A 15,920-nucleotide genomic window follows, 5' to 3' on the forward strand; every position below is an offset into this window, starting at 1 on the left:
GACGTGCTGGATGGCCAATCTTGAGCGAGGGGCGGAGGGGTGGGAACCAAGCCGGCGTTGTGTTTTTGGTCCCACCCCACCCCGACCGCGTAAGCGAGGCGTTCTGGCCCAATCAAGGTGGCGGCCGCGGAAGGTTGGTGGAGGAGGCGGGGTAAGCAGCCGCAGCCGCGCGTTGCTATGGCGCCACCTGCAGGAGGCGGGTGGAAAGTGCGCCGAGGAGGATTCCTCTCTGACCCAGTTATGCTGTGGCTGGCGGGCGGGCGCGCGCGGGGGGGGGGGTATTATTGCATCCATGCGCGCATCCACCAGGCTCCACCCACTGCTGTCATAGCTTTGTGGGACGTCTCGCTCTCCTTCATTCTATGCTTTTGAACCGTTTCCCTTTTTCACCGCCGTCCTTTGGAGGAAATTTTCTTCCCGGGATCTGCTGGTCAGGTGCTAATAACGTCAAGGTTACAGGTTCGATCCCCATAGGGGACAGCTGCACATTTCTGCATTGCAGGGGGTTGGACTAGATGACCGTCAGAGTCCCTTCCAACTCTACGATTCTATTAAACACCCGCGTACACAGGCTTCCAAAACTTTGGAAACGTTTCCTGTTCCTGCCTCGAACTGTTATACTGTAGTCGCTCCCGCCACTGCCTGGGTCCTTCGCGGGCAGCTGAGGACTAGAGCATTACTGCCTTTTCATAAGTGCCTTAACGACCAAGCAAAGAAACGGGGAAACGGGGGTTCTTACAACTCTATCTGGTTCGATGCTAAACAAAACAAATGAAAAAGGGAGGCTATCATGGATGCTTTAGCCGAGATTCTTGCATTGCAGGGTGTGGATTAATTAGATGACCCGCAGGGTCCCTTCCAATTCTGCAATTTTATGATGCTATGAAAGAATTTTTTTGCCGTTTGGCATTTCAACCTTGCACAGTGTAAAAACAAAACAAAACTTAAATCTTTAATATTTCTTAAATTTTAGTGTCTAATCTGAATTTTTAGGAACTCAAAAGCTTGCTTATGCACCTGTTAATCATTCAGGGGTCTCCCCCCCCCACACACACCTTGCCCCTGGTTTTAAATGTACATAAAATGCAAAGTACCACTTGCAGTATGATATACAAATCCAGTCCAGTGGTACCTCAGGTTAACAACAGTTTCAGGTTAAGAACGGACCTCCAGAACGAATTAAGTTCTTAACCCGAGGTACCACTGTATCCTGTAAGCATAAAAAATTGAGAGCATTTTTTGGTTTTAGTGCCAGAAGAACAAAGGTATGGTTACTTATCTTTATCATTTCATTGCTCCTTAGCACCCCTTTCCGAGAACTATATTAAGACTGCCAATTCCTTGCATGGGCATAGCCAGGATTTATCGGGGGGGGGGCAGGCTTTATGTTGGGGGGGGGGCAGAACCGAGTTATCTTCAACACAATTGGTAGGTTAGTTAAGTATTTTTATTTGTTTATTTGGATTGGGGGGCAGCTGCCCCCCTGCACCTTCCTGGCTACGCCCATGGTTCCTTGATTCAGATAAATTTAAGAGTTGTTGTTGTTCAGTCGTTCAGTCATGTCTGACTCTTCGTGACCCCATGGACCAGAGCATGCCAGGCACACCTATCCTTCACTGCCTCTCACAGTTTGGCCAAACTCATGTTAGTAGCTTCAAGAACACTGTCCAACCATCTCATCCTCTGTCATCCCCTTCTCCTTGTGCCCTCCATCTTTCCCAACATCAGGGTCTTTTCTAGGGAGTCTTCTCTTCTTATGAGGTGGCTAAAGTACTGGCCAATTTAAGAGTATCCTCATACAAAATAATGGAGGAATTATTTTATAGAGAAGAATTACAGCTTGCTACATGTGGAATTGGGGGATTAAGCCCAGATTGTTCAGACTCCAAACTAACCTCTAAGGCAAAACATATTTGATAATGGCAGCCCAGGATCTGTTCACAACATCAAACCCCCTGTATGGATCAGCATCATGTTTCTGAGCAGGAAAGATTGCATTTCTGCAGCTCTCAACAGCTGTCCTGTAACCTCTACTTTTGACCCTACTTTTGACATTCACAGCTCTCCCAGCCACTGAAGAAAAGTTCACCTCAGTTAATTGCCCAACAGCATCACAGGGACCTCGCTGTCTTATCCTATTCAGCTAGTTATCTTCTTCAATCACACTCATTTGGGGTGGCTGATCTGGGACAGCCTGGGTATGATTTTCAGTTGTGTACTGACTGACAACTTCAATTGATTTCATTATGAGCCGCCGTACACAGTCTAGTCTCGAAAAAGTAGGTCATACAGTTGCTGGAACTAGGCAACCAAAGTGGTCACGGTGATTACAGTGAAAGATGTGAATGGCAATGTTTCACTGGGGCTTAGGGATGTGAGAAAATTAACCGGGGGGGGGGGGGAAATTAAGTACAGCTTAAGCCAATAAGATAATTCAAAATACAAAATCTTAAAACTGGACAAGGACAAGAAATAGCACCAAGAAACTACTAGAATATGAGAGGCATTAGGAAATGATGTGAACTATTGTGGCATTCCTATTACCCTGAGATTTCCTTTGCATATACCCCATACATGGAATATGTGTACCATGGGCCCAGATTCTGCCCCAGGTGATTCAGCACTCTTGTCGCTCTCAGAATTGCTCTTGGGTTTGGTTTCATTTGGTTTTAACATGGGCTGGTCAGGCTATTTTTATTGGCTAATACATGGGTTGGCAAACTAAGGCCTGGGGCCCGGATCTGGACCAATTGCCTTCTGGATCTGGCCCGCAGATGGTCTGGGAATTGCCATGTGGATTGGTGTGGATCTGATTCTGATCGTTCGGGCTGCGCCACCCCCCCACACACGTGGCGGCAGCACCTCCTCCCTCCCTCCTCCTGGCTTCTCCCCGCCCTGCCTATAGGAGGAAGGGGGCTGGGCTTTGTTGAGCCATGGTTGGCTGAGCGCCATTTTAAGCAGCCCCTCTCCGGAGGCAGCCCTTTTGCGCTGCTCATTGTGCTGCCTTCGCCGCCAGCCCCTGCCCCTCGCAAGGCATAGGTAAGCAGTCATCGGGGCTCATCCAGTGCTGTGGAGAAGTGGGAGAGTCGGGGGGTGTTTCAAGATATAGTCTGGCCCCCCACAAGGGCTGAGGGACAGTGGACCGGCCCCCTGCAGAAAACATTTGCTGACTCCTGGGCTAATATCACCCCACTTAGAATGATGCAAATAGGGATTCCTAGTCATGAATAATGTGGATGCAACTCTGTGTAAGTCTGCTTTTACACCCAGGTCCTGCTTTCAGGCTTCCCATAGGGACCTGGTTGGCCACTGTGAAAACAGGATGGTGGACTAGATGAGCTTTTTAAAAAAAACAACAACACAACAACAACAACAACACATTCTTACATTTCGTCATTAGTCAGTTCCACTGGCCATGGGGCTTACACTGAAGCGAGTAGAGGTAAAGCTTTAGAGAAAAACAAAAGCCACCCTGTGGCAGAGGCTGGTAGTGCACTCTTGTATGAAACTCAAAGGTACATCACTGTGCAAGAGCACGATTTGCGTGTTGGCTAGAGCTGCAGCATATACTTGCATCTCGTGTAGCATGTTGGCCAACAAGCAGTACTGGGGACATTTGTGCTTTCTCTACAGCCACTCTTAATGGGTCAGGGAAAGTATGAGCTTGTTTCAACTGAGCACAACTAGGAGCGCATGAATGCATCTGTGGCCAGGAACGCAGACCAAGCTGGAGAACCATTTTCTTCCCTACCCTAGTGGGGTGAAGATATTTGTTACTCTAAGCTGTACACCAGGGGTAGGCAACCTAAGGCCTGGGGGCCAGATGCGGCCCAATCGCCTTCTCAATCTGGCTCGCGGACGGTCCGGGAATCAGTGTGAGTATCTACATGAGTAGAATGTATTATTTAAAATGCATCTCTTGGTTATTTGTGGGGCATAGGAATTCGTTCATTTTTTTTTCCAAAATATAGTCCGGCCCCCAACAAGGTCTGAAGGATGGTGGACCGGCCCACAGCTGGAAAAGGTTGCTGACCCCTGCTGTACACATTACCATTTACCCTGGCCCCAGTGTTCTCCCACTGCTGGTGTTTGAAGCTGAGTACACAAGATGACCGTGAAAATCCGGGACCAAAATGGAAAAAAAAGTTTATACAACACTAGACTAAATTTATAGAATATCTTAAGGTCCACTGTAAAGACTTAAAAACATTAGCAGGATTAACATAGCATCTATGAAGCAATGTGAATTAGGGTTATCAATGGACTTGTAACTGAACAGAAAACAAAAGATGTGTAAGGTAATAAAGGGGAGAAATTGGAGACCAGGGGTGGGATGGGGGGGGGAAGTCTAGAAGGGATGAATAAGTAAGTAAGTAATTTGGATGTTAAATTGTTAAATTATTGAAAATAAAATATGGAAAAAGAAGCTGAGTACACATGGCATTAGCCGCATAAATCCCATATCCATATGCATTCTGTAGTTTCTTGATAAATTCTGCTGTTTGATGCATTCCCCCCAACCCAGCTTCTGTCCAATATGAAAACATAAGGGCGTGGTTAAGCTGAGTTGTACAGCTGAGTTGCACATGTGCAGGTGACAGTTTCCTTGAATAGGCACAGAGAAACAAATCAAATAATGTGCATCAGGTGAAGACATTCCCATCCGCTCGCTGGTGTGTTCATCAACATGAAAAAAGTGACTTGAAACACAGCAATAAAGATCTTATTGACTGAAATAACTTCAAATGGGCTAAGCTTTCCTGACCAAGATCTCTATTAGGATCAAGGTTTTTGGCCAGCGGGCAGGATCTCTGACTTGCTGGTTATGTAGAAAGCGAAAGGAGAACTGCAGTCTTACAGTTTTATCCCACTTCATTTATTTGATTCCATTTGTGAATTGCTTACCACAAAATATACTGGAAATGATTTCACAGTAAAAGAAAAAACCTTGATAGAAACAATTCCCACACAAAAATACTATTTCAAATCCAATTTTGATAATGATCTTCACTTGAAAATTATTAAATGCATATAATGCTTAGCATTAAAGAAAAATCAGGCATATAACAAAAGAATAAAACATTAAAAAAATCAATATAAAACATTTAGGATTAAATGAATGGCTTTAATCAATAGTACATACAGCAGGGGGTCACATTTCAGGGAAAACCATAAAAATGTTCAGCAAGTGTCTAAGCTGAATACTGTTGGTGCTTGTCTAGTATCAGTAGAGAGGGAGTCTCTCTATGTTTAGCCTGGAGAAGAGAAGGTTAAGGGGTGATATGATAGCCATGTTCAAATATATAAAAGGATGTCATATAGAAGAGGGAGAAAGGTTGTTTTCTGCTGCTCCAGAGAAGCGGACACGGGGCAATGGATTCAAACTACAAGAAAGAAGATTCCACCTAAACATTAGGAAGAACTTCCTGACAGTGAGAGCTGTTCGACAGTGGAATTTGCTGCCAAGGAGTGTGGTGGAGTCTCCTTCTTTGGAGGTCTTTAAGCGGAGGCTTGACAGCCATCTGTCAGGAATGCTTTGATGGTGTTTCCTGCTTGGCAGGGGGTTGGACTGGATGGCCCTTGTGGTCTCTTCCAACTCTATGATTCTATGACTCATCGGGCAGGTGCTGCAACATTGAACACCTTGTTTCTGATGATGTTAGAGTGGTCATCAGGAATATGGGCATTCAAATACAGTACCAAGAAAACAAAAACAAAAAATTATTTTGCCTGCCAAAAGTAGACGAGACTTGCAAAAGGTATGCATTCCAGAGAACAGAATGTACAGCATTCCCTTCCCTCCATTTAGAAATGTCAAGCTCTTCCTGTAATTTGTTTTTAGCAAGCCTGTAAGCACTCTTTTATTCTCCTCAAATCATCCCTAACCCTCCCTTTTCTCCCCCCCCTTTCTTTTAGATTGTAAACAGGATAGATTATATAGCTTCCTTACCGGCTGCCATCAATTCTGTTCCAAAAGAGTGTCAGTTTGTTGGGCCCCAAGGGGTGGCACAATCTGTTCCCTCTTTCTTCCGCTTCCAGCAAGTGAGAATATTCTGTGACAGGAGGAGAGCTCAGTGAGCAGGTGAGCTGAACTGCTGCCGCTGAACTCTGCCTCACCTCTCCACATGGTAATATCTGGCAAAACAGCCTCGTCACCACAGGTAGCTGTATAATTAGAGCTTGTTTACTATCAAAACGACATGGTAGACAAAAATCATATTTCTCTTTCTTGTATTTCACAACTAACATCAGGTTTCTTTTTTTTTTTTTTTACATTTCCTTCCCTGGAAAACGTAAAATGAAAGAGACAAGTGCAGCAGTGTGCAGACCAAGGCTGGGGAAATCAGGGTTCAAATCACTGGGTGACCTTGGGTCAGTTACTATTTCACAGTCTTATGTTGCAGGGTTGTTGTGAGGGTAACAAAGGGGAGATGGACCATGTTTACTTCCCTGGCCTTTGTGGAGGAAGGGTAGCCTGTAAATGTTATAAAAGACATCTAATAACAGGGCGGGTGGTGCTGGTTTCCATTTCAGAGATTTAACTATTTAACTTCTGCTCCATTGCAGTAGTTTTGTGTTAGCCTTATTTCTTAATTATTCTGATAATTGGTTTTCGTAGAGAAAAGTTATCTCCTGCTGGTTATAACATTAGCGTTTGTCTTGAATTAGGTAAACGCCTTGAGGAGGTCTCTCAGCTGGTGCCAAATATGGAGATTTTAGTAGCAATATTTTAATACTGCACAAATGCATAGTTTAAAATATTATGGTACAAACACAAAAAGCCCTAGCTGTTAACTTGCATACCGCTTACAGCATGACTTGTGAATGCACAAAACCGCAGATATTCACACGTTTGTACTACAGTTCTCTGAATCTAGTGTCAAGACAGTAAAGGTAAAGGGTAAAGGGACCCCTGACCATTAGGTCCAGTCGTGGATGACTCTGGGGTTGCGGTGCTCATCTTGCTTTACTGGCCGAGCGAGCCGGTGTACAACTTCTGGGTCATGTGGCCAGCATGACTAAGCCACTTCTGGCGAACCAGAGCAGTGCACAGAAACTCCGTTTACCTTCCCGCCGGAGCGGTACCTATTTATCTACTTGCACTTTGACGTGCTTTCAAACTGCTAGGTCAGCAGGAGCAGGGACAAAGCAACGGGCGCAAACCCTGTCGCGGGGATTCGAACCGCCGACCTTCTGATCAGCAAGCCCTAGGCTCTGTGGTTTAACCCACAGCGCCACCCGTGTCTGAATCTAGTGTCAAGACAGTATTTCATCAATTTTGCATTGTATGGAATTATTGCTAAGCAATTATTGCATTTTTTTCTGCAAAGCTGTCGTGTGAGAGAACATGGGGTGGGGAATGGTCCATGGCTACCCAGTTAGCTTCTTGGCTGAGCAGAGATTTAAACCACGTATCCCCAGTCAAAGTACAAAATTCTGAAGACCAGCCCACACCTTAAACCAGAAGAGACCTGCCTCTTAGAGAGGGCACTTGCCGGGATCAGCATGTCTGGAACCAAGAGAATCAAAATTCCCTTAAACACAATAAACAAAAACATATTATTTTCATCCACCCATTACATTACCTATGGCTTTCTGTGTGCAGAGTTTGCACCTAATTTTGGTTGCGTACAACAGCATTTCTTGCACTGACACTAAAGTCAAGCAATACTTACAATGGACACAAACTTTAGAAATTTTGAGAAAGAGCTGAGGCACATTTATGTTACCGGTAGCTTAGATTTAAAATGAATGAGATAGATCTTCAGGTGAGGGGACTGAATATATGACAATGCCTGCCTTATACCATGTCAGGGAGCAAGGCCAGAACCTTCTCACTAGACACACAACTTTCGTCTGTACATTTGCTCTCCCACTTGCTGTCTGAATTGCCACTGCCCAGTAAGTTACATGACATGTGGCTGCTGGTTGTGTAGCTTGGCTACATGAGACCCAGAGAAGCGTAATACTTCACATATCATATTGTGCCGAACTTCCTACTAGTAAGATACACTCATATGGAAATTTACCAGATATGCAGATTATAATATATGACCATCTACAAATGCTTCCCATGTAGAAAATGTGCAGAGGGTGAAATATCCCTCATTTATTTATTCAACTTCCACCTTGCCCTTCCTCTTGTTTTGGGTGGTTCTGAAATCTGCAAGCTGAAAAATGGTAATATCAGTTATTCCGAACCAACAGTTTAATAGATTCAGAACTGTAATTTTAAACCATGGTCTACAGAAGCTTTAACCCACTATTATATTTGGTAAAACTCAACAAATTAATAGTTGATTTCCAGGGTTTAGTACCGATCTGTCCATGATTTGTTGAAGATTTTTGAGGATAATGATTTATGAAGCCTTCCCTAGAATCCTAAAATGTGACAGTGTCATTATTTTAAGTATATCTAGTTAGATATAAATATCTGAACAAATGTGGTGAATTGGCTGGAAGAGATGATAGCTGCCTTGTGATGTCAATAAAATACATGCGAGTTCCACATGCAGGCTTGGCTGAATAAAACTGCTGACTCACCATGGTTCCTTGTGACTTGGCAGACTGCAAGGCTGAGCTTTATCCCCTTTACTTCTGTTACACATGGGGGCAGTGTAGCCAAGACACCGTAATGCTCTCTGGATTTGGTTCATCAAAGACTCACTGAGAGTTAGTGGGAGAGAAAAGACCTGGAATCACTTATATAAAAGACAGGTTTTCTTGGCCATGGACATTAGTAGAAGCTCTTCACATGTGATGCAATGCATGTGATAGCCAACCAGCAGATTTAAGTTTTCGTGCCAATCTAGATTAGAAATACCTTGACCTACATTCATGTTCCAATCAAGGGAAGGACAAGTTTGTACTTTTGGCAGCCTCTGGAGTTTAATCACAAGATGCCTGGTTGCATATGAATGCTTTCCTCTCTCATCTTCTACAGATTTTTAAATTTACTTTCTGGCAGAAATGGAGTGTTTTGTTAGTCCCTGCGTCTTTAAGGAAGCCTAGTGACACGCTGTTGGGGACATTCTATCTAGGCAGCTCCACTGACAGATTTGCCTGCGCAATGAATAGAAGAAGCAAATAATCTGCAGGCTTTTCGCTGTGTGCTTTTAGGATTCCTCAGAGTAGGTTAAGTACCCATTAAAAACTGTCAGCTGTGCTTTTGTAAAAGATGGTTGTTTTCTACTCATTCAGCCATGCTTAAGGAGTCCTTTTAAGCTGCATCAATGGTTGTGAACGCAAATCCCTGCAGGATGGAAATCATTTAAGAATAATTAATCTGGAACAAACAAGTGGTTTCATTAACAGTTTTAGTAAACCAGCCTACCTTGCTAATCCTGAATCTAGATCTGATTGGCTTGTCTTACCTGAAAAATTTTCATTACCGATGGCAGCTGAATCAATGATATAAGTTATTTATATTTGTATGTTTATATACAAATATAAATATACAATAAAAAAACTAAAGCTATATATGAAACTTTCTAGTTTAGGAACAAGAAAGACTAAAAGACTAAAAAGTTGCATCTTTTAAAAATGTTTGCAAGCAATATGAGAGATGCTGTCTCACAGAGACCAAATGTCAGCCAGTTTCCAAAAAGAAAATGGTCCTAAAATGTAAGTGTGGAAGCCTATCACGGAGTGTAAGTCCTGCCATGGGCGTACCCAAGGGGGACAGCAGGGGGCAACTGCCTCCCCAGAAGCCAGCTGCCCCCCCCCCCGCAAAAATTATCGGCGTCATGCTGAGGAAGAAGCGGGGCGGGAGGAGAGGAGTGGAGAAGAGGAGGCAGTGGAGGAGGAGGCTGCTGTCCCCATCGCCCGAGTTCCTCCCTTTGCCCCTCCCCCTTGCCCAAGGCAGCTCCTGTACCGGAGGCGAAGGAGGAGCGCCTGTCGCGTGGCGGGCTGCGGTGGGGACGGCTCTGCTTAGGCTTCGCTCTTCCCTCTCGCGCCTCCCTCCCCGCCCGGCTGTCTCTCTCTCTCGCCGTTGCCCCTCCCTCGGACACCTGTGTGCCTTCGCCCCTTCTCCTTCTCGCCCTTTCTCTCTCCCCTCGCTCCTCATATTCCCTTTCCTTTATTTTTTTATTAATGGATGTGGATGGGGTCTGGATTGAAAGGAAAGTTTTGAGCAAGTTTTCTTCAAACCCAAGAAAAATGATATTAGTATAAGACATGTAACTAGAATAAAAATTAATTTTTTTCAAGCAAATCATTGTAATAACTACCATAATAAAGCACTGCTATAATTATATGTACTTTTCTTAAAATTTTGGTTTCATTCACCTTTTCCGTGCTGAAATGTCACAACCTGAACAACCATGGCTTGCCCCTGTCGGGGTTCGGGTGCTGGAGCTCCTCGTGCACAAACTTAGGCTGCCCATGCACGAGGTACCAGTAGCGGGGAAAAGCGGCCAGCGTTCCACGTGCTTATGAGCACGGGCGCCGGCCAAGTCTCACAATCTGAAGGAAGCTGAGTAAGACGGAAAATGACTCCGAAGGTGTGTGAGTTCTTGAATGCCTTCTAACTAAAATAACGCCTCGGAAACTAAAGGATGCCTCGAAAACCAAAGGACGCCCTGAATCTGAACCATGTAGACCAAACCAAGGACATTGCATTGAAATTAAAATTCTTAAAACCTTTACCCCCTTTACCCCAATTGACGACAGACACCAGATCTTTCTTTCATGGCTTTGGCAAAACCCGCGTAGGCTCGTCTTGTGGCCCTAAGCTAGGTTTCCCTGAGCTCTAAGTCCCTGCGCGCCAATTCTTCCGCGATACTAAATTAATCTAAATCTAAACCGAATATCTTCCGCAATTCTAGCCCTAGGCTAAACCTAAGAAACCTAACTAAGGCTAAACCGAATATCTTCCGCGAACTAAACCTAACTAAAAGCAAAACCCATCCAACCCAACCAGCCCACTCCCAAAATCCCTTAAACTAAACTTGACCTGAACTGAAACCCAACTAAAACAAAACGTAAATGAACGTGCCTAAGCGGGGAGCCTCAGCCTTTTATTAGGGAACAGATGTGACATCACGATTGACACTTCAACCAATAAAACCACTGTTGCTGCCCTCCAAAAAGGCGGGAAGCAGGTTTAACGTTCATTGATAACTTCAAATATTGCCGGAACTACAAACAAAAGGCGGATTAATCTTATTGGTAAACCAACTGTTCATTCTTACTTTCACTTTTGCTTTCACGCGTAAAGATACTAAAAGTAGTTCTCAAAAACCCATTAAAGCAAATGAAACAACCGCGGATCTTTTAACGGATCCACGCAGCGTATTCCGACATGCCCCCCCCCCTAGTTTTGATCCTGGGTATGCCCCTGAGTCCTGCTCTGCAGAACAGGATATTCCACACTTCACTCTCCTCTCTAGTAATCTTTAGAACACTCAGTATGGATTTTTCTTTTTAAAAGGTCACCACATAGAATTCTTAGTCCTGATTTTATGCTCCCAGGTCAAGAAAGCAGTCCTCCCAAACAACCTAGAGCAAAATGGCCTTTGCAAGCACCTGTAAAATAATAACTGAATAATTATTTATTTATTATTTCTATGCAAATATGAAGTGGGAACCTGTCAGAAAATGTTGCTGTGTTTATTTTGCTCCTATGTTTGGTTACATCTCCACATTTTAAAAGTACAAACGAGAAATATTTTGATTTTAATCAGTGCTTTTAAACGTATAATTTGCATGCATATTCATTGCACCCTACAAGACATTTTGAATGCATCTATCATTGTTTCTTGGAACATATATTTAAGCACTTATTGGATGATACTGAATGATACCCACCAGCAGAATGGAAACTGTGGACTGTGGAACCAATTCCCTCTCCCCTGTGGCCCCACCCCTGCAAATCTGAAACCAGAAGGTTGCGGGACTCTCAGGAACATCTATCTATCTATCTATCTATCTATCTATTTGTGTGTAGCACTTCAAAAATGCAGACAAGCATAGTTCATATATGGACATAATGTTGCCTATTAACTTAAAAAAAACCTCAAAAAGCTTTTCAGATTATTTATAAAAATATTTATAAAACACCATTCATAAAAAAAATCAAGATCCATTTACAACAATATGCCAAATTGCACAATAAAAGCATATAAAATTCTGATTAGGGCTCTGTTTACCTACCAAAGGAAATAGCATGATTCCCTAGTCTAGATTCATTCCCCAGATGCAACACTCCAATGGAGGGGAGACTGCCTTTTGGGGGGAAATGGGTAGCTTCTCTTGTCCTCGGAGCTTTGTATATACATGGTGCTTTGAGTTTGAGAGCTCCCAAGCAAATGATTGTACCAATGGTGTCAGTTGGTTTTCAAGTTAGCACATTTTGACCTGTGAAGATCTAGCAGTAGCGCAAATGATTAACTTTTAAAGAAAATCATCTACATAGGTTAGGGGTGTGTGTGTGTGTGTGTGTGTGTGTGTGTGAAAAATGCAACAGTCTGGTTAAATGCAAAGTGTTCTGTTTCTGCTGGAACTGTGCCTTGGCATGGGTACAGTCAATTTAAGCATGCTCTTTTTCTCGTGCACCCGCTATCTATGCTTTTCTGTTTTAAGGCTTTTTTTGTGTGTTTACACTTTCTATTTATATATGCATTTCTATTTTGGTACTTGGAGGCTTTTTTTTAAAGGAACAGAACAAGGTCAGAGCAAAACTGATTTTGGCCGATCAAACACCACCTGTAGTTTACTTCCGCTGAGTTCTCCAAATTCCCACGCAACTCTCAGTATTTCAAATCCCTCCTTTGCACTAAAGCCTTGTAGTAGGGTAAGCACCCACCCGATCGTCAAATCTGCTTTACCACTGCAATGATACACCATTAAAGAAACTGTACAGGGGCCTCAAAAGGAAATGCCAGGGCCTCTTCTGCTTGGATAGTTTGGTGTAAAGTGGTGGAACGTCAGCTTTGCACCAACCCTGCTCTGTTGCCTCTCTATCGTATTTTGTTTCCTAAGTGAGAGTTGGATCTAATGGGTGGTATTCAACTAAGTTTTACTTAGGTAAAGGTAAAGGGACCCCTGACCATTAGGTCCAGTCGTGTCCGACTCTGGGGTTGCGGTGCTCATCTCGCTTTACTGGGTGAGGGAGCCGGCGTACAGCTTCCAGGTCATGTGGCCAGCAAGACAAAGCCGCTTCTGACAAACCAGAGCAGTGCACGGAAACGCCGTTTACCTTCCCGCCGGAGCGGTACCTATTTATCTACTTGCACTTTGACGAGCTTTCGAACTGCTAGGTCGGCAGGAGCAGGGACCGAGCAACGGGAGCTTACCCTGTTGCGGGGATTAAAGCGGCCGACCTTCTGATCAGCAAGCCCTAGGCTCTGTGGTTTAACCCACAGTGCCACCGGCATCCCCAGGTTTTACTTAGAGCAGACTTAATAAATTAACGGGCCTATCCGAATCCTGTTTATTAATTTCGGGGAGAGGAGATTCAATTAATGAGTCCCACCGGGGGAGCCTGCCACAAAGGCTTCTGCTAACGCAATGGAGCTTTCCCTTGCTCTCTGCCCCCTGCACACACACACACACACACCATGGGCTCATAGGGGTTTGCAGAACCCCAGAAGAACATGCAGGGGGAGGAAAGGGCTGATTGTTTCATCAGACCAGTAGGAATGCTTGTGCTTATGGAGTGATCTGCTTAGCACTGTGTTGAATTCCGATCAGTAGACCTGCTCCAAGTGAAACTTAGTTGTCTGCCACACAAATATTCCAGAATATGGCACGTAAAGCAGTCCCATCATCACAGTGTTGGAATTACCGGTACATTAGCATTTCATATTTCTGTGCCACACTGCCTCTGCTTTTTGAAGGCAACAGCAAGAAGTCTACTCATAGCACTGATGCCCAGGAAAGGCATGTGTAAGTTCTTGAATGGAAAGGAGTTTGTTGCTAAATTTGGAGTAAGGAAAGGTTTCCTCTCCCCCAAGTCAAAGAGCCAGTGTGGTGTAGTGGTTAAGAGCGGTAGACTCGTTATCTGGGGAACCGGGTTCGCGTCTCCGCTCCTCCACATGCAGCTGCTGGGTGACCTTGGGCTAGTCACACTTCTCTGAAGTCTCTCAGCCCCACTCACCTCACAGAGTGTTTGTTGTGGGGGAGGAAGGGAAAGGAGAATGTTAGCCGCTTTGAGACTCCTTCGGGTAGTGAAAAGCGGGATATCAAATCCAAACTCTTCTTCTTCTTCTTCTTAACTGGTTTGGTATGTTCCATTCTTGCCCTTCCATTGACAGCTGGTGTCATGGTTTGCTCCTGCATAGGAAATAGGTTAATAACTGCTCTAAAAGCCAAGCTTTCACACTCTTGCAAAATAATAATAATAATAATAATAATAATAATAATAATAATAATTTATTTATACCCCGCCCATCTGGCTGGGCTTCCCCAGCCACTCTGGGCAGCTTCCAACAAAATATTAAAATACAATAATCCATTGAACATTAAAAGCTTCCCTAAACAGGGCTGCCTTCAGATGTCTTCTAAAAGTCTGGTAGTTGTTCTCTTTGACATCTGGTGGGAGGGCATTCCACAGGGCGGGTGCCACTACCGAGAAGGCCCTCTGCCTGGTTCCCTGTAACTTGGCTTCTTGCAGTGAGGGAACTGCCAGAAGGCCCTTGGCGCTGGATGGGGGTGGAGACACTCCTTCAGATATACTGGACCGAGGCCGTTTAGGTTTTTAAAGGTCAGCACCAACACTCTGAATTGTGCTCGGAAACGTACTGGGAGCCAATGTAGGTCTTTCAAGACCGGTGTTATGTGCTCTCGGCATCTGCCCATACATGCAAATAGTCAACCGTCTCCATTTACACTTCCCACAATGGAACAAGATCATGTGTCTAGGGGGGAACATCCTCTCAATACAAACCCAGAATTCCTTTAAAGCTTTATTATGGAAATTCTTCAATTTTACCCTTTACTAAAACAGCAGGACCATGCCCAATTATTACACTTGTTTGCAGTAGGAAACAGAACGACAACACGATCTAGAATAATATATCTTTGGGCTTGTCTACACTTCTGTTTGTCCCATGACTAGAAAGTGCAGGTCCGAGCGGTTTTCCCCTTGCTCTGTTCTTTCCCAGGGAAAACCCACCATTTTGTGTCAAATCAGAGCAAATGTCAATGCAGAGAAAACCCGAACTGCCATTTGCTCCAACTGAGTGCTAAAGAGCGGTTTTCTCCAGGGAAAAGCAGCAGGGCAAGAGGAAATGTGGATGAGACCTTTGTCATGTACTCACTTTTATGCCTTGCTCAACTCATTGTTGCTTACCCTTTCCACCCCAACTTTTTCTTACATGACATTTAACACAGAATATTACCGGTAGATCTAATCATTTTGAAGCATATTGGAGCATAACTCTGTATAACTGATGACAAAAGTCAGTTACAAAAGTTCATATAGTGTCCAATTCATGAGAAAATTGATTGGGGGAGGAAAGTATGGTCTATGGAAAAACCCCACCTTCCATTCTTTTGCACTTTTTTCATGTCAGCTAGCAGCCATTGTTTCCCTGGTCTACTGCGCATAAATCTAAGCTCACATAATCTGGAGCAATTCATCTGGGGCCAGGATTAGTCCGTGGGCCAACTTTAGGCTGTATCTTCTAAGAACTGAGCTCAGTGATACTATTAGCTGGATTGCTCAGGGTTAAAATTTCCTGCGGTGTTAAAACATGAATTTTTTTGTCTAATTAATAGCAAAAGCAAAGATCAAATGAATTCATTCTGATCATATCTAGTACTTTCTAATCCACATCTTCCTATCCCTACTTAGCCTTGCATATTAATACTGCCTGATAAAACTTTTGTATGAGTACTGTTTCCCTCCTCACTCCTAACTAGCCTTTATACCCTTATTAATGTGCATTTCAGCTTTCTTGGCTGACACATTTTACTGC

At 44.0% G+C, this 15,920-nt stretch overlaps 1 protein-coding gene across 3 annotated transcripts in view; it reads left to right on the forward strand.

The window, feature by feature from the left end:
- Positions 1–15,920, forward strand: part of LOC117048305 (E3 ubiquitin-protein ligase RNF170-like) — a 30,543-nt gene that overhangs the window by 483 nt on the left and 14,140 nt on the right. Inside the window, exon 1 of one of the 3 annotated variants that reach the window (XM_033151988.1) lies at positions 76–137. The exons of 1 other annotated variant lie outside the window; for it this stretch is intronic. Coding sequence is in view for 1 of the 2 variants with exons in the window: in XM_033151987.1 (XP_033007878.1) it covers positions 6,299–6,372 (74 nt within the window). In the remaining variant the exon portion in view is untranslated. Of the gene's footprint in view, positions 1–75; positions 138–6,281; positions 6,373–15,920 lie in introns of those variants that run through there. One more of the 3 variants, XM_033151987.1, reaches the window with a different exon arrangement.

The sequence above is a fragment of the Lacerta agilis genome, chromosome 6, assembly GCF_009819535.1.
Source record: "Lacerta agilis isolate rLacAgi1 chromosome 6, rLacAgi1.pri, whole genome shotgun sequence".
NCBI classification, from domain to species: domain Eukaryota; kingdom Metazoa; phylum Chordata; class Lepidosauria; order Squamata; family Lacertidae; genus Lacerta; species Lacerta agilis.